Source organism: Sciurus vulgaris, assembly GCF_902686455.1.
Source record: "Sciurus vulgaris genome assembly, chromosome: 8".
Classification (NCBI taxonomy): domain Eukaryota; kingdom Metazoa; phylum Chordata; class Mammalia; order Rodentia; family Sciuridae; genus Sciurus; species Sciurus vulgaris.
Window position 1 is genome coordinate 97,718,675 of NC_136468.1, and position 23,278 is coordinate 97,741,952.

The 23,278-nt window shown below is 40.1% G+C and overlaps 1 protein-coding gene across 5 annotated transcripts in view; it reads right to left on the minus strand.

The window, feature by feature from the left end:
- Positions 1-23,278, minus strand: part of ELMO1 (engulfment and cell motility 1) — a 565,675-nt gene that overhangs the window by 428,102 nt on the left and 114,295 nt on the right. For all 5 annotated transcript variants that reach the window (XM_079151165.1, XM_079151164.1, XM_079151167.1 and 2 more), the window contains 2 exons: positions 12,006-12,046; positions 10,979-11,051 (listed from right to left, as the gene is read on the minus strand). In XM_079151165.1, the coding sequence (XP_079007291.1) occupies positions 10,979-11,051; positions 12,006-12,046 (114 nt within the window). The remainder of the gene's footprint in view (positions 1-10,978; positions 11,052-12,005; positions 12,047-23,278) is intronic.

A 23,278-nucleotide genomic window follows, 5' to 3' on the forward strand; every position in this document is an offset into this window, starting at 1 on the left:
AAGGGTTCCAGCAAATATTTTAAAAACATAAAATGAAAAAGAAAATAAAAGACTAAAAATATCAACAAAAAAACCATTCCAAGCAGTTCAGTGTCTGTTGTTCCATGAATCTTTTATTTACCCTTCACACACACACACACACACACATACTTACACACAATATTGTGTCTCCATCTCAAAATTTCGACAGTCTAACAGCTATTAAAATATAAATTTTATTGCTTAAGTATGAAACTCACAAATGGGATTGTGCTTAGAAAATTTGCAATTAAGTTTCTAGCAAATGAAACTGATCTTCTCTGATAATGAGTTTCTGTTTTTCACTGTTGTTAGTTTTGTTTGGAAAGAGCTTTCTGGTGTTTCCACTGTCATTTGTGGTAAAGCGCCTGCCTTTGGAGGAAAACCGTATGTCACTCATTCCATATCTGAGCATTACACAGTTAGATGTTTCAGGACTTGACTCAATCTATTCATTGGTTTAATAGCTGAACTGGAGAACATGGAATTATCATGACCTCTGGCATTTATCTTTGCCTGCAATTCTAGAAACAGTCGTATCTTACCAAACACAAGCTAGGGAGCCCAAGCAAAAAGCTGCCTGTGTAATCATCTTGTTATAGCCTGGATCCAACAGTCAGTGGTAAACATTAAATAACATGTCACAAAGTCCACTGACATCTGAGTAATACCAAAGGCAGTCACTGCCCTCCTCTCTCTCATTCCCTCTCATTTGTGTGACTCAACTTAGACTGTCTTTTTTTCTTCATCCTGAAATAAGTATTCTATGCTTCCAACTCCTCTCTAAAGGAAAAACACCAAGTGATTTAAAATGATAGCTTCCATCCAGTTCTCAAACTCTAATTAGAAAATTTTAAAACCACCCAAAATATGTTTTTAGAGACTTCAGAAAGTCTACTGCCAATTTAGTTTGAGTCACTAAGAGCAAAGGCACCAGGATAGAGGTGGGGTGACACTGGCAGAAAAGGGAAGCCCAGTGCCAGGGATGGGTAGTTCCTGGGGGAGATCAAGAGGCATTGCAGAGTGTGTGTGTGTGTGTGTGTGTGTGTGTGTGTGTGTGTGTGTACATGCATGTTGTGCATTTCCAGTTTCGCAAGCTGTGCTGGAGGAACTAAGAAAGGGTGAAGGGAGCCCAAAGTACCACCAGCCCCCACATCCCAATCAACCTCCTAGGAACCAATACCAGGCATGCCCCATGGCCCTCATTCTGTCCTGGGTGAATTCGATCTCTGCCTTTGTCTTCAACTACTGAACTGCCAAAATGTTCTTAAAGTAGAGAATCATATGATCCATAATCCAAAAGAATTCCTGATAGGAGAAACCCAAAAGTTAGGGTCTAGGGGACAGCGGGTGATCATAAAACACTCAGTTCACAGTTTACGTATTTCAAGTTAAACTACAAGATGACTTATTTCAAAGTGCCTTTTCCTAGTTGGCCAAAATGACACTCCAACTTTTATCCTCAGTGGCTTGCCTTCAACATATGTACGTGGAGTTCTGACTACAAAGAGTTGCATCCCATTGTTCCCCAGTTATTGGAAAATGTGTCATCTAGTGGGCTGTGGCCCTCCTAAGCTCTCCCTCATGTAACGGAAAAGGGAGTGTCAAGGGACACCAGCAAGGTTTCCGAATTGGTGCCAATATTTTTCTTCATGGAAGTTCTGTGTGTGAGCTGACAAGTCTCTCTGCTATTCTAAGACCACTGTCTTCACAGAGCCAACTGCCTAAAAGAAAGAAGTGAGCTACAGGAATACTAATGGATCCTAGTCTGGAAGAAAATATAGTAAAACCCAATTTCTCAGAATTGAGCCATCACAGAATTTGGGGTAAATTACCTCTCACAACCATCATTTGGCTCTTAGGTCATTTGCTATAATGAGAACAAAACTGGTAATATTAACTTTGAAATTGTATGACTGTTTGATCATCTACATAATGATGTTTATTTGTATATCATAAGGCACCAAAGGGTCTCCTATTTATTTCATTACCCCCCCTTTCACTACTGTGTGTAAACTGGAGACAAATTCCTACAACTGACCAAGTTCTCTGAAATATATAATTTCTAAATAGAGGATGTTAAATCCATGGGACAAGGTTTACATATCATTTTATGACATCTCATGAATCTTTAAATATTTTTGGTTGACATTTAGCACAGTACAGATTGTATGTATGTATGTGTATTTATTTTGGAAAAGATAATTAATCAGTTGTGGGGACTGAAAGTCAACTTTCAGTCAACACAACTTTCTTAACACTATTTTAAAACTCTAAGAGGATCATTAAGATTGATTTATTCACTCTGCAATTCCTCTACTATGAATAATCTGAACACATTAAGTGCACATTCTGGTAATTGAATTAACCAACACCATACATAATTTATTAAGCAACTAATTGTACTTTTTATCTTACAATGCAACCGTATCATATAAAATCAACAATCTTTGAATTACCTAGGCATTAGGTTCAAGGAACCACATGAGACACCAACAGTGGATGCAGGGTTGGAACACAGGTGTTTGTTTTTATGGTAAGACACCTGGAATCAGGCTGAAGGGAAAATAGCAAATCAACATACAAATAGTTAAACAACATTTCAAGGTAATAAGAGATTGGGTCCCAATTAGCTAAAAAGGACCTCAGAGATGGTAAACTAAAAAGACAGTGATTGGTACAGCAGCAGAGAGAAGTGAATGGAAAGACTTAGAAGAAGGTTGAATTATGAAACTAATTTCTGCTATAATGCCAGTGGCTTCAGAGGCTGAGGCAGGAGGATCTCAGGTTCAACGCTAGCCTCAACAACTTAGTGAATTCAGACCCTGTCTCTAAATAAAATACAAAAAATGGCTGGGGATGTGGCTCAGTGGTTAAGTGCTGCTGGGTTCAACCCAGTACCCACCCACCCCCTCAAAAAAAAAAAAAAAAAAGGAAGAAAAAGAAAACAAGAAAAGAAACTAATCTCCAAAATTGGGGCAAAGATTATTTAAGGAAAAAAGCCAAGGTTTCTTGCAACTCAAACGATTTAGGATTTATAGGGAGATAAATCCTCAATGCAACAGTGTCAGGAGATGGGCCCAATAAAAGTGATTAGATCAGAATGATTACTTTTGTTTTAGTCAGTTTTTTGGTCATTGTGAGAGGAAAAGTTTATTTGGGGCTCACTATTTCAGAGGTCTCAGTCCATAGATGGTCAAATCTATAGCTCTTGGGCCCAAAGTAAGGCAGAACATCATGGCAGAAGGGCATGACAGAGGAAAACAGCTCAGGACATGACAACAAGAAGCAGAGAGAACTCCACTCACCAGGGACAAAAGATAAACCCCAAAGGCATGCCCCCAGTGACCTATCTCTACAGCCACACCCTACCTACCTATGGTTACTGCCCACTTAATCACGACCACAACCTGTGTAGGTTAAGGTTCTCATAACCCAATCACTGCACCTCTGAAAATGCTTGCATTGTCTAACACATGGGTTTCTGGGGGACACCCCATATCTAAACCATAACAGTTGTTATCACAGGAAGTGGGTCAGTAAATTGGAGAGTATGAGTGAGTTAGATCTTTTCTTCCCATCTCCTGCATACACTCTCCTGCCCTTCCTTCTTCCACCATGGGATGACACAAAAAGAAGGCCTCTGAAAGATGCAGCCCTTCCACCTTGGACTTGCCAGTCTCTAGAACTATAAGACATAAGTCTTTCCTTTTTATGAATTAGCAAATCTGTGGTATTCTGTTAAGCAGCAGAAAATGGACTGACAGGAAAGGAGGGCAGCTCCTGAAATGTAGCTATTTTAATGACATCGCTTGCAGGTGTGTGCTTGTCTGTCATGCTCAGCCCTGTGGAGCAAGGGGAATATCATGTCATGTTTCATCCTCAGTCCCTAATCTAGGGACAACAGAAGGGAGAGTAGGAATGTGACTGAACTGATTCCAGGTTAGTAAAGCTACAGGAGGGAGACAAAGCAGGGATGTTTGGAGAAGACTAAGGCAGTCTGACTAAAGTTGAAGGAACACGAGAAAGAAAATAAAATTGGAAACGTTGGCTGGGGCTAACTGTGAGACACCTTGGCCACCAGTTAATTAAGGAGGTTGGACTTCATTCTCGGTCTAGGCAACAGTGAAAACCAATCAGAATGACACTGGCTCGGCCACACACAGCCTAGGAGTTGATAAGAACTCAAAATGGCCAGGTACCACAGCACTCGCTTGTTAATTTCAGCAGCTCAGGAAGCAGGACGATCACAAGTTCAAAGCAAGTTCCACACTTGATGAGGCCCTAAGCAACTCAGTCAGACCCTGTCTCAAAATAAAAATATGGTAATAATTTTAAAGAAGGACTGGGGATGTGGCTCAGTTGTTAAGTGCTCCTTGGTTCAATCGCTGGTACAAAAACACACACACACACACACACACACACACACACACACAAACAAACAAAACCCTCACAATATAGTTTTCCGTCTTATGCAGGAATAAGGGGAACTATCCAGAGGCTGGCCACACTTGCAGCAGCAAGGGTTGAGGCATGGTACCAGGACCACGTGCAGTCATCAGAAATGCCTGCACCCCAGTCTCAAGCTGCTGGATCCAGATCTACCTTCAAGTTTGAGAACTCTTACTTTGGAAGATGAAAATATCCTGGGTAAAAATGTCACAGCTCTGCTATCTAAAACCTAAAGTTCTTTGGAATTATTTGAATACACTAAAACCCACTGCATTATACAGTTGACATGGTCATATTTTAGGGTGTATGCATTATATCTCAATAATAATGTTTTCAAAATCAAATTAAATGTGTTTTTATCCTATGCAAAAGATTTGTTTAATGTGCACAGAATCAGAATTACAAGACTAAGTGATTCAAAAATCATATCCTCAATAACCTTTTCAAACATGATGACTTTAATCATCAAGTGAGATCAACTAATCTACTTCTAGCCTAAAAACTCTATGGGAACAAGGACAATATCTTAATTATCTTTCTCACTCCAACACATACTGGACTATCAAATCTGGGCAAAGAAATTTCTCTCCCTTACACTGCCATCACCCATTCTATAGGAAAATATTGCCAGTATTTCTGTACTTATTTTCCTATGAATACAATTCGTGTTTGAAATTAGGAGTGTCTGAATTCTAAATTAGATCCAAGGGGGAAATTAAAATTGCATATATTAGTCAGGTAACTAAATATAAATATGAACATTATACATGTAAATTGACAAATTTTCAAGAAGATGTCACTTTGGAAATAAGTAAAATGAGCAGTTTTATTCACCTGTAAAATATCATTATAATCCTTAGCCAACTGTCAAGGAGGTAACAGACAGTAAGCTTTTCAGATGCAGACATTTCAAGACTATTATTTGGTCCCATTTTCTCCTTGGAATCAAAAGTACTACCCAGTATTTGTTGTCAATCTCTCTGCATATTTCAAACCACCCATGGATTCTTTCTCTCTCCACAGTGAACTATTTTCTCATAGTTTCTGCCATAGATTGACTGCTTTCGACATAGCGCATTCAGGGTAATCCAAGTCCAATCATTTGTGGTCAGGTCCAGATTTAAACTATCTCAAGGATTACCAATGCTCTGAGGACAAGGTTCAAAATCTTTAATATGGCTTTTTAAAATTTTTTTTTACTTGTAGATGGACAGCATGTCTTTATTTTATTTGTTTTATTTTTATGTGATGCTAAGGATCAAACCCAATGCTCACACATGCTAGGTAAGAGCTCTGCCACTGCACTACAGACCTAGTCCCTAATATGGCTTTAAAAGACCTTGAGAATCAGAGCTTATGCAAAACTTTCTGGCCACATCTGGCTCATCTCACACCTGGCATACCCTCTAAGTCTCTGTAGGCTACTCATCTTGCCCATTTTAAAGACTTCCATCTATTCTCCCTCCTTTCTTCTTAAATCTCTGCCTAATGTTCCTCCAGGCTTCCTTATGTCCAGACACTTACATTTGTAATTGGTGACATTTACTGTCCTGCTAATCAATTAATATTTCTCTGTGAATATCAAGGAGATTGGAACTGTCTCCAGAGCTTAGTACAGTGCCTGATACGTACTGGAAAGACAATTCAATTTTCTTTTATTGAATATACTTATGTATGGTTGGTTTTTTGATTTGTTTTTAGTTTGTTTGTTTTTTTCCTCCTAGTGTAGCCACTTGTTTCTGGTAGCCCTGGATATAAGCTGTCCAGGACAGTCCCATTTTGACAAAGACTAAGGACAGACATACAAGCTGCCAACAGGGCATCCATAAAGCATCAGTACAGGTTTGGTCACAGGGCAAGAAAGAAAAAATTCTAGAGGCAAGGCACATTTTTCACAGAGGGGAAAACAGGCATGGAGGTGTCGGAAGGGAAAGGAGAGGTAAAAGAAGTAGTATGAAGGAAATGCTTGGAGTTGGGAGACCCAGAAGACCTGAAGGGACAGGGCAAAGAGAAGAGTGGGAAGATTTTTCTACACACCTCCCTGCCAGGTGAGAGCTGGTCCTGCAGGAGCTGGCCCAAGGTCTACGTGCAAGCATGCGACTGTCACACTGGGATGAGGGGTGGCCTCCTGAGGAAGCAACAGTGGCTTCTTTTGAAAGAATCCAGAATCTTTTACCAGGGTATTTGGCTGGATTAGGAAATTTACAGCTTTCCTGGACTTTGGTTTGCCCAAGTGAACATACCATTGCTAGGATAGCTCTTTGATTGAGAGTCACAAAAATCAGCGGACTGCTGGTTTCAGTCCAGCAGCAGATCTGACTGACCCCAGCAGGCCCTCTCATGAGGACGCACAAGATAAGGGACACAGAAGCCAGAAATTGAAATTGGAACAGGAATCTTCCCTTCTCCATCTCCCTCTGAACACACCCTCATCCTTCATATCTCTGAAACTCCATCCTTTCTAAAGATGGATTTTACTTTTGCTTGCTTAAGGTTGGGTTCACCAAAGCATGACAATTGAACTAAATTACCCACAATAATCTCCCAGGGTAGAATGCACATGTCCCAGTTATGTCTGCTCAGGGATTCTGGACAATTCAAGAGCTATTCAAGAACCCTAACTTAGAAAGTGGGAATGACAAAAATGGGGAGTCCCCCAAAAGACCATGCTTCCTCCCAGAGGCTCCTGTGGCTAACTTTGCAAAGGACCTGGATGAGGCTTAGTGACTACAAGATAAGAAATTTATGGTCATAGGACACTTGGCTATATCACTATGTTTCATCCATTCTGGAGTCAGTCTTAGCAGAGGAGAGTCAAACAGTTTCCTGCAATCATAATAAAACTTCAATCATCCTGTAGTACACAATCCCATAATGTTTCTTCCACCATGCCCTGCACTTTTGGGGTACACAGCTCTCTGCATGCTTAGGGTTAAAGATGACAGGCAATTTTCTCACCCGCCTAAAAAGAATAATATTAATGTAATTATACACCCTTAAACCGTTATGCAATCCAGAGCAAAAGGCAAATAAAATGCACTTTGCAAATCCCTAGTGAGTGGAAGATTACCTGTTACAACTTCCCCCAATTTACCCTCTCATAGAAGCCATAGACTGAAACAGGCAACCAGTGCTTATAGCCTTTAACTTCCTGCATTTAATTTTTCAAGGCAATTACCATCAGGAACAGTGGCCTGATGTCGACAAAGAAAGGGCCTCATAAATAAATGGGGGCTGAGACAGTGGACACAGGGTTTATCAGAGGTGGCAAAGAAAGTTCTGGTGTCAGACCCAACAAGGTCCAAGTCTCAGTTGGGTCATTTCTGGCCCATATGACCTACATAAGTTGTCATGTAAATTCTCATGGTCTCACTTCCTTATTCAAAAGAAGATGATACCTACATCATTAAATTATGTCAAGGGTAGTGACTATAATGCTGAGTACTCCCTCTGCAATCCTTATTCAAAAGATGAATCCACTGAAGCACACAATTCACTTTTCATTTTTTTATTCTCTCTCTCTCCCTTTCAGACATCACCCTAAAATATAGATTCCCGGGGCAGAATTTGAATGTGCAAATACCTGAATCTTAAGTAGCAGAATGCTACTTAACATGACATTTTCCCTGCTGCACTGAAAACCCCATGCTAACAGCCCAATAAGTAACACCATTTAGGAAAATGGATTTTAATAACTTGAGAAAAGTAGGAGAGGTGTCTTCCTGATGATATTAGCAGGAGAGAATCATCAAGCATTCCCAGTAACCACATCTGTTTGCTCATTGGTTCAGGTCTAGAAAATTTTCCCCCTTTGAAATGACAGGTGATTTTTATCTTTGGCAGAGGGAGGGAGAGAATCTCATATGCAAGTGGAAATCAGTAACTAACGGCATGCACAAGTTTCAGAAATTAGTTACTGGTTACCATGGCGATACAAATATTACCTAACAACTTACTGGGCTGTAAGTAACAGAGAGGATGCTAATTACATTATTTTAAGGATGGAAAGGGTCTTTATTTTTAAGAATACTTGTAAGAAATTAGTCGGACCTACACAGCAGACAGAGGACAGCCCAGATTTGACCCTGCGAAGCCAAGATTCACCAATGCCTCCTGCCCTGTGCGTGTCTAGCTCTGTCTCACACACACACACACAGCTGTGCCAGTAACAGCTGCAGGAGAAGAGCGATGACATTTTATTTACAAACAAAGGGCTATGACTGGGAAGACGAGTCTTCTGACTCTCTAAACTCTTAATAAAAAATAACTTCTGCTGCCACCCACTGAAGAGGAAAGACCCGATGGCAGTCTTAGGTGGCCAGTGCCTTAGAAATTCAACATTAAAAATTTTTCAGGCAAAACAAAGCTTCCCAGAAAATGACTAGGATGCCTCGTAAAATGATAAATTTCATCCTGTTCTCAGAATTTTGAGTTTTCTGAGTGTATATGAATTTTAATTAGGAAAAAGGGAAGGAACATTATATGATGCTGGTAATTTTTAAGTTATTCCAAGAAAGGGCAGTACACAAACACACTCCTCAATCAAATTCTGTGACACCTTCTGGTCAGAGTGCACTGTGCCCTCTACACAGGGGTCCTATTCTTCAGAAAAGAGACCCCAGAGCAGTGTTTCTTTGAGTAGTCGCTGGGTATCCTGCATCAGAATTCCCTGGAGGGCTCCTCAAAATGAAACATTCTATGACATACCCAAGGTCTACACAATCTGGATCTCTGCAATTCAGATCTGAAAACCTACATTTTAAAAATATTCTCCCCATAATGTTTATGTTCTCTAACGTCTGAAAACCCTGTCCTAAACAATCTCCAATAAACTGAGGTCTCCAGATAATGATGACAGAAGACACAACAGCCAGTGGGCACAGAAGCCTATACACATCAATCAAAGGCAAGGCTACTTGTGACTCAGCAGCTTTCTGACCAAAGGATTAAAAAAAAAAAAAGTATAATCTACATGCATTTTACATGTGGGTGTGTGAAACAAAGATTTCACAAACACAGGTGAGATGTTCTCTGAACTATTCCATTCCCATTTTTTTTTAAGTACTCTTGCTGCCAACTGAGTTGATTTCACTATCCATGGTTGATGAATGTAACTCAGAGATAAACATAACTGTTCACGTTCAACTTCTATTTATTTATATCCTTCTTATCTCACAAAGAATAGAATGCAAATTGTCAAACAAATAATTATACTAAGAAAAGAAGCAAAGGAGAAAGAAACAGGAAACTAAATGTTTATGGAATTAATCAAAGGTAAACTTAGTATATGCAACCAACACCCACCAGAAAATCTAGGCCCCTCCTTAACTCTCAGCTTTGTAGCAATCAATGTGAAGGGGAAAAGCATGATCAGTTAAGAAAGTTGCAGTGTCCACCTGGGAAGAACAAAGCAATTGCTGAGAAGCATTTCCAGGCAACTGGCCAGGCCCCTCCTACTAACTGAATCCCCCATCCTCTCCGAAGTAGTGCAAGGGAGGCATAAGTGTGAGTAGGAACCTTTTCACTGTGTCCACTTTCCACCACTTGATTCATGGGTAAAGTATCCAGTCACTGCCAAGGGGAACAAAACCACATGATTCTCGCTCCTTCTAAAGCTCTTTGTACTTGCATACCAGCGCTGGCCACCTTGTATTAGCAGCTGTTCACTGAGCTGTTCCTTCCTTACCCATCAACCCCACAAGGTTCCATGAGAACAGTACAGGCTCCTCTGCATTTCAGGGAGTTTTTCCCCAAAACTGAGCTGAGTGTTAGATTATTCTAAAAATTTCCAAAAGACAAAATCACAGAAGCACAAAGATCTAAACTTGTTTCTTTCCTGAAAAGTCAAGTATGTGACTTTTGGTCTAGCCATTTGACCTCAATGATTCAGTTTCTTATCTATTAACCAAAGCCAAAATTTTTATATCACAGGTTAGTCTTGAGGAAAAAAAAAACAGAAAAGATGTTCATTTGCCTGGCTCAGATCCTAGCCCGGATTTCTTAGATATTAATTTTACTTGCTTCCAGGGCCATTCATGGTCCTCATGAATCCCTCCTTCTTATCTGAGCTTATTAAGAAGTTAAAAATCACCCAATAAGAAAGCAAGTTCCCAAGAATTTGGAAAGGTTTCCTATCATTATTTCAAGTATTTTGTATTTTAAGCAAAAAATAAAAGAGGGGGGATCTGAGAAGAGAGTTGCAATGTGCAAATTCCTTAATCAAGCAATGAGAAAGAGAGGTAATTAAAATATTCACTTTTAGGAAGCAAAAGTAGTTCGCTAAAAAGGACTCAGAAACATATTTGTCTTCACTCTTGAATGGGCTAAATATTGTCCTGTTGATACTAAAGCAGCAGTTGTTTGTTTTATAGACCCTATTTCCATAGATGGCAGAGATGTAAAATTCAGACTAGCATGTCTAGTCCTGAGCAGAGGAAACAGGAAACATCGGTCATGATTTACTTTCCTTAAATATAGTGTCCCAGATGAAATAATGTGGCTGACCTACCTTTTCTGTGATGTAGAAGTTTGAACTATCAGCATGTTGCAGTGCAAAATATTCATGGTTGGCAAGAGACCACCTTAAAAAATATAAGCATAAAATGATCAGGAGAATAAAAGTGATCATTTTCATTGTTATTAATTGCACAGAGTGAATGAATTAAAGGCCCTATGATTAGAATGGAGCCAGTCCTAACATACACCCCAATGGAGTTTCTCAAGTAAAATGGTGTTAGACCACGCTTCATTGCCCTAACACCAAACATTCAGTATATGGATTGTCTGGACTTATTCCAAGCCTACTGCTCACCTGGAAGCATTTCATCTTCAAGGACTGAGGTGAGAGATTTAAATATAAATTGGAACCTTCTTCCCCATCTTGAAAGATTAAAGCAGAGAGAGTAAAAGGAAGGAAACACATGCAATTTAAATTTTTGATAATTAGCACATTTCAATTGTCTCTGAGTTCTATAATTCCCAATCAGTATGCCTGATGCAGATTGGAACACTTCAATTAAGGATTCCAGGTCTTACATAAATTCCAAGTAATACTCTATTCACAGTTGTGCTTTACAAGTCAAAATCTCAACTTTCACATGTGCTTTCCCTTGGACTGTCAGAACAGCCAAAGAGAAGGAGGAAAGCCATAAGAGTGAAACTCCACATGGTAGTCCAACTGCCCATGGGCTGGTCTTCTAAATTCTTTCATCTTCTATGAGGGCCTGAATGATCCTTTAGTTCATACCAGATGCAATGTATATTTAACCTCAGGAATCTTTAGCCCAACCCCTGCTGGGTAGGACAAAAGGAACACAACTTTTCAAAATAAATAAAATCAATCCCACTTTGAATAATCCAGCCACTTCACACTTTCTTCTCTTAGCAAAATTTTGGTGGAAAAGGGTGTGCAATTCTTAGTGACTTGGGATGGTCAAGTGTGAGTTATGAATAATACTTTACCATTGCACTGGAAATATTGTATTTGCCTTCAACTCAAACTGGAGTGTTTTAAATGAATCCTGAGGAACACTTACCCATCACAGACTTCCTTTATTATTGCAGACAGTGGTTTTTTCTGCAAAATAACAAAAAAGGAAATGCTGTTAGTTTCATTTCATTATTTTAAATTTAAAAGGATGCCACCTAATTTTTTTAAATGTAAGCAAGAAGAATTTACATTTGCTATTCTTAGTTGTTGTCAATGAGTCTTACTTTTCTCAAAGTAACAATCTACCAGCCAGTACCACCAAATTTATAAATGATTTATCACCTTTGTGGTCCTTTTTTTCTATACTTAGTATTATTAATTGAACAAAACATGCATCATATTTAATTTTGCCCTATTAAAATTAGGATGAAAATAGGGCTTCTTTCAAAGATCTCACAGGCAATAATAGAAGCCTGGAAGGTCGAGGTATAACCAGAATTTCTCAAGTGGTACATGAATCGCAGAGCAGCCATTTGGTTTTATGCAAACAAGGTTGGATTCATGATATTTTTATGAGAGCATGTGGCAAATGGGATATAAGGCACTGCAAAATTGTTCCTACAAAGTGCATAGAATTCTTCCCCCAACTGTGGCCCTCATAAATGCCAGTCACACAACAGCTTGAGTCAGACACACTGGAGTAATGTGACCATGACACCATGTGCCACCCTGTCAACTGGAGGCTGACTTCAGCTGTGCTCCCTCCCTGACAGCCACAGTTGTGCTCTGCCTGCCCCCCCAGATAGAAGGAATGCAGCAAGGAGACACAGCAGCTCGGCCCTCTCCGGAGATGTCGAAACTCTTTCTGCTTCGGATGCAAACTTGTAGAGTAGGGAGGGAGTGGTGTGTGGCCAAACAAACAGATCAGAGACAAGAAATGGATGGGAAGAGAGGAGAGAACTCAGAGAAGTGCTATGCGAGATCCTGGATTTTCCAATACACTATCCAAAAGCTATCTATATAAAACCATGGTCTACACCTGTCCCTCCAAAGGGCAATGTGGTATCTGGGAAGAGATTCTGAATCAGGCAGATCAGTTCAGATCACTTGTCTGCAGTATAACTGCCATTTCCTTTATCTGTTGAATTTCACCTAGTTTCTCTGTTAAATGGAATAGTACCAACCATCCCTCAGGGCTATTGTGAAATTATTTTTAGTTTTAGAAGAAATTAATTTAAAGGGGCAAAAGATTTCTAAAAGAGTCTGTTCCTTGCCTTCCCAAGTCCCTGAAAGAGCTCTGTTTCATCCTAGTATCCTGCCCTTGATAAGGTGCTGCTCTGTCTGGTAATTCTGAACACTGTCTGCATAGTCCTGTTTGAGGGACTCTCTAGCCCCTGCAAAAAGCTCCAGTTCAATGTACAGTGTCCCCCAATAAGCTTCTCCATTATGTCCACCTCCAGGTGTTCAGAACAATGTCTGTTAGGCAGACATTGTATAGATAACAATGTCTATTGACTATAGTTATCATACTGTGCTACAGAACATTAAAAGTTATTCCTCCTGGGCTGAGGATGTAGTTCAGCTGTAGCACATATGCTTAGCATGTGTGAGACTCTGGGTTTGATTCTTAGCACCAAAAAAAAAAAAAAAAAAGCTATTTCTTCTACCCATCTATCCCACTGTACCCATTAACCATCCTCTACATCCAGGGCCTCCTAAGCTCTGGTAACCACTGTTCTGTTTTTTACTTCTTCAAAATCAACATTTTAGTTTCCACATGTAAGTGAAAACATATGCTATTGGTTTTCTGAATCTGACTTTTCCTAACATAATGTCCTCCAGGGAACAGAGAATTATTGAGGATTGGCAAGATTTGGGGATATTCTCAACATCCTGAGTCGGTCTCCTTTAGAATATGATTAGTGATGGTGACTGGGGTCTACAGTGAAGTTATAGGTTACACAGTCCTGGGCCACTGCAAGGACCTGTCCTCTAGCTGTGAGCTGAGGGGCAAATGCACTCTCAACCCCAGGGCAAAGAAACTACAGGAACAAAACCTCCCTCATAAGATGAAGATTTTGCACTTCCAGCCATAAGAGACCCCTCCAGGATATCTGTATGTGACAGGACCCTATCAGAGAGTCCTCCCAACCCCAAACTTACTTCTTGTACCCTAAAACATCAAACACATAACCAGACTGGGTTTCAATCTAAAATTACACTGAAGCAACAAATCAGGCCAAAAAGGTATTGTTGAGGCAGGAAGGCTTTGGAAGCAATTATTCCAAGAATTAAACTTCTTGGTTGAGGTCTCTCAGAATTACTCAGCTTTGAATTCAGGTCTGATTCACAGATACAGAATCAAGTTTAAAAAGACAGAAGTCTCTGGGGTATTCATATCTAGAACATTCTGAAGTCAGATATGTGAAAGGAACAAAGATCAGGGAAGCACAAAGCTTAGAGACTCAATAGAGAAAGATTAAAGAAAAACTCTAACCCAGAGAGGAAAAGGAATGATAGTTACCTGAACATGCATAATGCAGTTGAACCGATTGAAATGAGCATTACATAAGGATGGGGCTGGCTCCACAGCCCACTTCCGGCCCCACTCCTGTAGGCACCTATCAAATGTTACCATGCCCACCCCCAAACCCCAATCCTTCAGTGAGGTCCAAGTGAGATTTTGCAGTGCCTCTTTTACCTCTAGCTGCCTAACTCCAGATTTCTGTTCTCTGCTTTTATTTAATCAGTCAGTTCCTCATAGTTCTGGTCCCCAATGCTCTCCGGCAAATCCCTGACTGTTAGAGGCCACGTATTAAATGTAAAAGCAAAAACCCACTACCTCACAATTCCAATGCCCTGATCCTCCATCTACCCCAGCAGTTTCCTCCCACTCTCCCATGATCCTCTGCTTCCACTATGGCAATCCCACTGTTCAGGAGGTTCATTAACAGCCCAGTTCTTCAATCTAATTTATTATCACGTTATATGCACTGCACAGCATCATCTCTCATTCCTACCTACTACTACCTCTATCAACTCCTGCCATCTGATGAACTGTACAACAGACACCCACAACTCGTCCCCAGCCCCAGCGCCTTCCTAAGCACCAGCACATCATTTCTTTTTTTATTTCCCAAATATTTTTAATTGTCAATGAATCTTTTTTTAAATGTATTTATGGTGCTGAGTATCAAAACCAGGGCCTTGCTCTACCACTGAGCCACAACTCCAGCCCACCAGCACCTTATTTATAACTACTTCCATACATTTCCAATCGCATACACCACAGGTGAATTTACTCCAACTTATCTTCCATGAGTTCCTGCGCTCCACTAGGTCTGCTTTGGGCAGTTCTTCCAGATGCATTTCCAGAGAACATGGCCTTGCCTTCTTTTTCACCCTGTTCTGTGACATGGACATTCACAAGACACCAAATCTCATCATTATTTCCTCCACAACTTCTTTCTCCATTGTCCCTTCCAGACCTTCCTACCACCTTTTGCCTCAGGATCCCTTCACCAGATACCATCACAGTCTCATTCTCTCCAATCCCCAAGTCAATTACAATTAGACCAAAATGAGATTTTACCCACAAATATTGTTCATGTCACTCTTTTGCTTTAGTATCCTCCATGGATTCCCAGTGACCTTTACCTATAAAATATAAATCTGAGTTGGACACACAAGACCTTACACAGTCTAGTCTCAAGAAATTCTATTCTGCACATGTCACCCATGCTTCTGGGTTTTGTTGGTGATTCATGAAAAAATAAAAATCCCATCTCTACACTTTCATTTATGCCATCTGCTCTGTTGAAATGTCCCTATCCTTATTTCTGTTCCACCTCTAACAATGAACTCTTACCTACCATTTAATATCCATGTCAAAGCCACCTTCTGTAAGCACATGTCCCTGATCTCCCAAGATAGGTATAATTATCCTCTCCGCATTTAGCACATTAAATGAATCACTCCTGTGGACTTTATATATGTGTCTTTTCTTCTTGCCCCTTGAGAACAAGACATCTTAATTCATCTCTGTAACTTCCCCCACCCGCCATTCCTCAGTACTAGTTACCAAAGTATGTAAATGCTAAAAGGATCTAACAGGAGACTCAATATATTTCTGCTAAATGGAAAATCCATACATTCATTAACTTCCCTTTTAAAAACAAAACCAGGGGATGGGGGTACACCTCAGTAGAAGAGGACTTGCCCAATGCCCTGGGTTCAATCCCCAGCACCACAAATAAAATAAAAAACAAAAAAAGACATAAATAAGAGGCAAATATTTTAAAGGATAGCCTGGACTCATCAGCACGTTTCCTACTTCCTACCACATATTCCACTGCTGGGTGGCTCTAAGCAGCTGTTGGCCATAAGCTGTTAGACACATGGAAGCTGTTGCTACTTTCTGCACAAAATCAATCTTCTAGAAGTTCTGCAATGCAGGATTTGGAAAAGCTGTGAGCCAGTCAACTCATGAAGAACATAACTCAAAAGATGATAAAAGAGATAGCAATCAAATGACTATCGCCACAGTAAAGAGGACCCAACAAGTGAGCCATCCTGCTTTCAACCAGATGAGACTGACCAAGATACCACAAGTAGAAAGCACTGGCCTAGTATTATAGTTTTCCTCACTTCCTATTGAAACCTCTCAGTTTTGTTGTTGTTTTTCTCTCTTTTTCTTTTCTTTTTTTTTTTTGGGGGGGGGAGGGTACCGAGGGATTGAACTCAAGGGGCACTTAACCACTGAGTCATATCCCAGCACTTTTTTGTATTTTATTTAGAGACAGGGTCTCACTGAGTTGCTCAGCCCCTCACTAAGTTGCTACGGCTGGCTTTGAACTCAAGATCCTCCTGCCACAGCCTCCAGAGTCGCTGGGATTTACAGACATGCACCACTCCACCTGGCTGAAACCCCTCAGTTGGACTCTAGCCAGGTGCCAGACTGGTAAGTTCCAAGACAAACACCATCTTCACCCATTGTTCATTAGCAATCTCCCAGAAGGTTACATAAGGTGATTCTCTGTCTGTCCAGTTCTCTGAGACCTGGAATGAGGTGGCCTCAGTAATGCCCTGAGATTTTTGTAGGCTCACTGAGTAATTGGCCTTTCACTTCATTGAGAACAAAGACCCAGGAGAAAAGAACACGGAATCTAAAATGAGGAATCAGTTCTTCCTGTAACTCCAAAAACCCTAAAGGAACTAATAATTAATTTCTGGCCTTTATTTGAAAATATTTGGATTTAGAATACTGAGGCAAAATTATTTTTACTGTCTGAGTATGTTTTTAAGAACTTTTGTAAAAATCATCTGAATTCATTAAGCATCTGATTTTGAAGGTCAAAATTACCTTTCTCAGACAACAGTGAGCTCAGATCAAAAGAAGAGGAATATTGTTCAGGACAACCTAGAGGGAGATTGTGACCAGATTTCTATGAGGCACAGTGAGCCTCAACTCACACTTTTTGCTCATTCCCTTTACCCAGGGGAATATTAATCTGGCATATTATTAAAGTTTACAAAAACATTTTTATTTGTTAGATGAAGGATGCATTTCCATATGAATCCGATTGGCAAAGTACCATGTAACAGCAGTTATGCTCAAGGATTTAGCCTTTTTAGAAAGAATTCATTTCTCTCTTATCTTAACTCTTATTCTCTAAAAGTGTTCCTTCATTTAATTGACCAAAGGCAGTTAAGTTCAGACAACACATTTCCTATATAAAAAGATTTTTGCCTACTTTTCATAAAATAAGCTCGATTCTAGAAAACAGCCAAGTTTTCTAACAGTTCATTTCTAATCTACATCTCTAGCAATATTCTTTATTCCTTAATATGGGTTTTCATCCTTTGCTTTCCTTTCTGTACTCTTTCTCTCTTGTCTTTAATAGAAGGTCAGTGTCATGAATTCCAAAACCTGTCACTCTTATCCTTCTTCTAAGCTTGACCCTGCATAACCCTTTGAGCAAATCCATGGATCCACATCCACAGGATGTCCCACCATCCCTTCAAAGGTAATATATATTTTTCCTTACTAAACCTTTGCTTTCCTTTTATCTCTTAAAAAAAAAAAAAAAAAAAAAAAAAAAAAAAAAAAAAAAAAAGATCACTCTCCAAATCAGGGCATGTGTCCCTTGAAGCCATCAGAGACCCCCTGAGGGAGTCCTTCATTGTTTATTTAGGAGGTGGCCAGGCTGTCCTACCAGGAGGCTCCTTCCCAGGGGACCTCCCCCCAGCTGCTGCCCCTCATCAGATCCCCTCCCTGGCCTGCCTGTGATGAGCCCTGGCAGCCTATGGCTGCTTAACCACCTGTTCCTGTCTGTTGGTCAAGACACCTGGTTTGGGGATTTCACTCAGCCCCCATGCTCACCTTGCAGCTCCAGTCTGCTGCTGTCCACATTACTGCCTTAACACCTGCCTGCTGAGGCTGGCAGCACCCCAACTGAGATGCCCACACCTGTTAGTAACTTCCCATTGTGGGTGCAGGGCTCTGCTCGGACATGTGCACTTCAGGCACATGCCTGCCCTAGCACAGGCAATACCCAGGAAAGATAGTCTGGCTGTTCCATGTTTTCAATGACATGGAAAAAATACTCACAAGATGACATTAAGGACTAGACACAAGAAAAGCATGTAGGATGACAATTTTTTGTCAATTAATTGGCTTTTCTCTCTCTCTGCTCTGAACTATGAGCTCTTGAAGGACTTTAATAAAAGACTTCCTGGAATTGAATCCTGGCTTCTGCAGCGACTGCATTGTAACTTTAGATTTATTAATTATTTCTCTCAGTGCTTCTGTTTTCTCTTCTGAAAAGCAGTTTCAAGCCTAAAGTAACATCATGGAGATTAACTTAAGTTTGGAGTAACATCTGGTACATAGTGAAATATTATATAAAGATCACCTATGAATAGCCTCCTTTATTTCTTATATCTCATTTGAACACTTCATAGGTATATTGCTGATTAAAGAAATTAAACAAAGAAATGAATGAATATCTAATTCTTCTTTCTTCTTAAAGTGACTCTGGTCCTTGGGGCTGCCTTCAGCTCCTGACTCAGCCTGTTTTTTAATTTTAAATTTGTTGTGTGTTTTGCCAACTCTAGATTATACTTGCTTTGAAGAGAGAGCTGCCGCTGAGACACTTCTTGGTCTGTGGCTGCTGAACCATCAATAGGTGTGCAATTAGTGAGCATTAATTAAGAACACATCTTTTTCCCACGTTCTAGCTTCTCTCTCTTTTTTTCAATCTTTCTGACTGCCAGTGAGGCTCAGGTGAGCAGTTGAAGAGGGGACACAGCAAGAGGATAGAAGCAATCCCAATCACCCCCTCAATCCCCTCCCCATATAGCCATCATCTCTCAGTCCTTTAATTGCAAAACTGTTTTCCCAAAGACTTTGGTTTCTAAAGTTTTTGGTCCTCAACTCTTAAAACAACCTTTCTCCACTATTTTAAAAGAATCTGACAGATGCTTTATTCTGACACTTTGAGGTGGTACAACACAGCACTTGGGATTTTCCTTTGCTTTTATAGACGGAAATTCATTGAACATATTCTGCACAGCAGTTATGAGTAATGTTGGCCCAGGAAGAAAAGAAACCCAGCTTCCAAATGTCAGGACACCACTGAGAAAGGATCTGCATGTTGACTATGACTTGTACTATGTGACTTGTAGAAACTTTAATGTTCAGTAACCCATTTAGATCCCAGAGGGGCTTTGTGACATTGTGTCACTGACACCAGCCACTTTATTACAGTTTTCCTTCTCCAGTGATCCTCCTGACTCTGCTCTGTATTTTCAAGCCATATACTTTCAGCATGGAGCAACCTGAAGTGTTCCAAGACGGGCGTGTGCACACAATTTTCCTAATAACGACCTAACTAGTCAGGAAAATAATGACAAAACCACACTTTCCAGAGGCAAATTTAGCTGATTCTTGGAAAGCAAGTATTTTGACAACAGTTGCAATGTGAAGCACTGACACAAGATTCCAGTAATTAATAGAAATGACAGGCTCACAACAACCTCTCCAATGTGGTAAAACCATGTTATCACATTAATTTCAAAAATTAAAAGATGACAGGCTGTGCTACCTTTTTCTTGACAAATGATGACTTGCTTCAAAAATGGTTAACTAAAAAGGACTTATTTCAAGCTTCATAAAACTAATTAAATATGATATTTCGCCAAGATAAAATCGAATCTATGTCTCACAAAAATCACTGGACTATGAAGATAATAAATGAAGACAAAAATAATTAACACTCAAAAGCCCTGGTGGGTTAAAGACAAACAGCTTTCTCTTTTAGGTACTCTAACAAACTTCTATGCAGTAGAAATTGTGTTTTCCTTCCACTGGAAGAGAAACTGCAAGTTTAGAAGAAGACAGAACTGTTGAGATGGACTACGCAAAAGTAAAGCACTACTTGTATCAGTTATGTTTTCCTGTGATTCTCCTTCCTCCTCCTTGATTTTTTCATACTGCCCCATAACAACATTAGTGTAAAAAATTACTGTGGAGACAAGGAACAATGTTTTCTCCTAAAATTTCACTATCTCCAATAGCAACAACCAATTTCCTAATTCATCCCTCTTTCTCTGCTTCCCTGTCACACCTTCCTTATTATCAATCTTTTCCAAGAAGCACCTTCAGCCTCCTGATGATTCTATATTCACTGGCAGGTCATTTTCTGCTACCAGGCCTTGCACTCAAGTGGTTTTGTTTTGTTTTGTTTTTCTTGTGTGTGTGTGTGTGTGTGGAAATGAAAGATTCATACTGCAAATCACTTCAGGTCTTGTGGTCTGTTCACTTCATCCCTGTGAAATAATCTCCTTTTTTGTCTCAAGTTCATATATGGAAGGCTAACTGTATTTATGTGCATAGTTTAAAAATTAAAAGTCAAACAGGTAAAGTAGGAATAAATAGAAATAAGCATCCACTCTGATGGACAAGATAGCATCAGACTAGGTGAGTAGATATGAGAAAGCTGGGAAAGCTCTGAAGGCAGGTAGGGTTCAGGTTCAGTTTAAACACAGATTATGAAGGCTTGGCAAGAGCAAAGAAACTGAGATGGGAAGGAATACAGCAATCAAGTTAATACTAAAATGAATTGGTGGCACAGTGAGTTCACATTTTCCATTTAGTTTTTTCCCACATTTGACTGATCTCTCACCACTGCAGAGCTGGTCTGTGTGTTTCTGTGAGAATGCACCAATTCCACTTCATCCTTTTCTGAGTGGTAATGAATGTGCTAAGAATCTTGCCAGCAGATTGTGGGCTTCCAGGTCTCAAACAAATGTCCCATTAATGTGCTAGTGACAACCTGAGGCAGAACCACAGCCACACAGAACAATAAAATAGTCTTTGCAGGAAGGACTTAAAATCAGCCAAAGATTGTGTCAATCTCACATTCTTTCTCCAAACTCCCCTACTTCAACATCATCAACCCCTACTGTCATTATCTAGCATCACTTAGCCAACCCTTCTGATGAAATTGATAACAGTAGTAGCTCTTTGTTCACTGACTACAACTTATCCCCCACAAAATGACGTCACTAAGTCTATTTTACCAGTGAGAAAATGGCATGAGGATTCTGAGGCTTTAACTCACATGCTCATAGCTGGACAGCACAGAATCAGAATTTGAACCCATACCTGCATGATTTCAGAATTCTTGCTCTTCCATTCCCTCCCAAATCTAGAGTCTTCACAACCAGGAGCAAAAAGCTCAGGTACCCAGAGCTAACACCTGAGGGGAAGGATACTGGAATTCTGGACATCTTGGTCCCTGGCATGTGTTAAGTTTTTGATAAATTTTTTTTTTTTTTTTTTTTTTTTTTTTTTGGTGCTGAGGATGGAACCCAGGGCCTTGTGCTTGCGAGGTGAGCACTCTACCAACTGAGCTATCTCCCCAGCCCGATAAATGTTATCTTAAGCACATGTTTTAGCATTACTGTGAGAATAGTCCATGATCCTTCCTCGTGAATTATCTACACAAATTATAACAAAAGCCAACATTAACAATGAAACTTTAGACACCATCTCCTCTCTCAGGGGAAGAAACCTCTCAGCTCCAGTTCTTTTCTCTCTTTTAATGCCCAAATCACAACCCCCAACTCAGCTTCTCAGTAGTCCCCTTTTATCTCAGGTCACTTCAACTTAAGTGTAAATCTATCCATAAGTTTGAATTCAAAAGTCTCTTCCAGTTTTCAACTTGCTTTCATTTTGTTTTGGTTTGCCACGTGTAAACCTGCAGTAGATGCTGCTACTGTCCTGGCTTTCACATTGTGTCGACTCCCAGTCCTGCCAGTTCAATTGAGGGCAGCTCTCTAGATGTCCCTCTCTAACCAGCCTGTGAGTACAGAGGAGCAATTAAAAGTAGACTCTATTTGGATTGCCCCAGGTGTTTTGGGCAAAAGGCACAGTGAATGCATACTCAGCGAATGTTCATGATGTATATGGAGGAACTAACAATGTCACATGAATGAGAGAGAATGGTTAAAAAGGCAGTTGAGAAGCAAAAAGTGCCTAAGTCCCATAGACAACTCTTGAAGGTTTGGACCCATCATATGATTTTAAACAGGAAGGTGACATAACTGGGTGTGTATTTTCAAACAATATGAGATTTTGCTGGAGGCTAAGAGACTAGTTAAGTGGACAAATTGGCCAGTGCACCAAACCCAAAAGTAACATGGAAGAAGATTCATATTGATGTCTATATTGATGTCTGACTCATTTTCCTGTACCCATTTCTAAATTTTCCAAGAAAAATGTGAGTCCACTTAAATATTCCTCCAGTGGTATTGCCTAACTTGGTAGATGTCACCAACAGATATTCACAGTGACTTGGGAGGCTGAAGCAGAAGGACTGCAAGTCCAAAGCCAACCTTAGCAATAAGCAAGGACCTATGCAACTTAGCAAGACCCTGTCTCAAAATAAAAATAAAAAGAGTGAGGATGTGGCTAAGGGGTTAAGCACCCCTGAGTACAATACCTGGCAACAAAATTAAAAAAAGAAAAGAAAAGAATCTTGGAACCATCTTTAACACCTCAGCCTCACCAGCACATATAATTATTAATAATTTCTATCAAATCAGTTTTCTCACAGGTCTCATTGAGGCATATAACTTCTTTCCATCTCCCCTGTCACCATCCCAGGCGATGGCATGATCATTTCTTGACTGTGCTACTACAAGAGCAATCTAATCAGTCTCTCTCATTCCATCTTACTTCTCAAGGAGACAATTCTCAAACTAGGATCATCTAAAAGTACAAAGCACCGTGTCATTGCCTTGTTTAGACACCTTTTATTTCTCCACCTCCTAGTATCAGTCCACAGGGCTCTTCATGAGAAATCCTTACCTCAC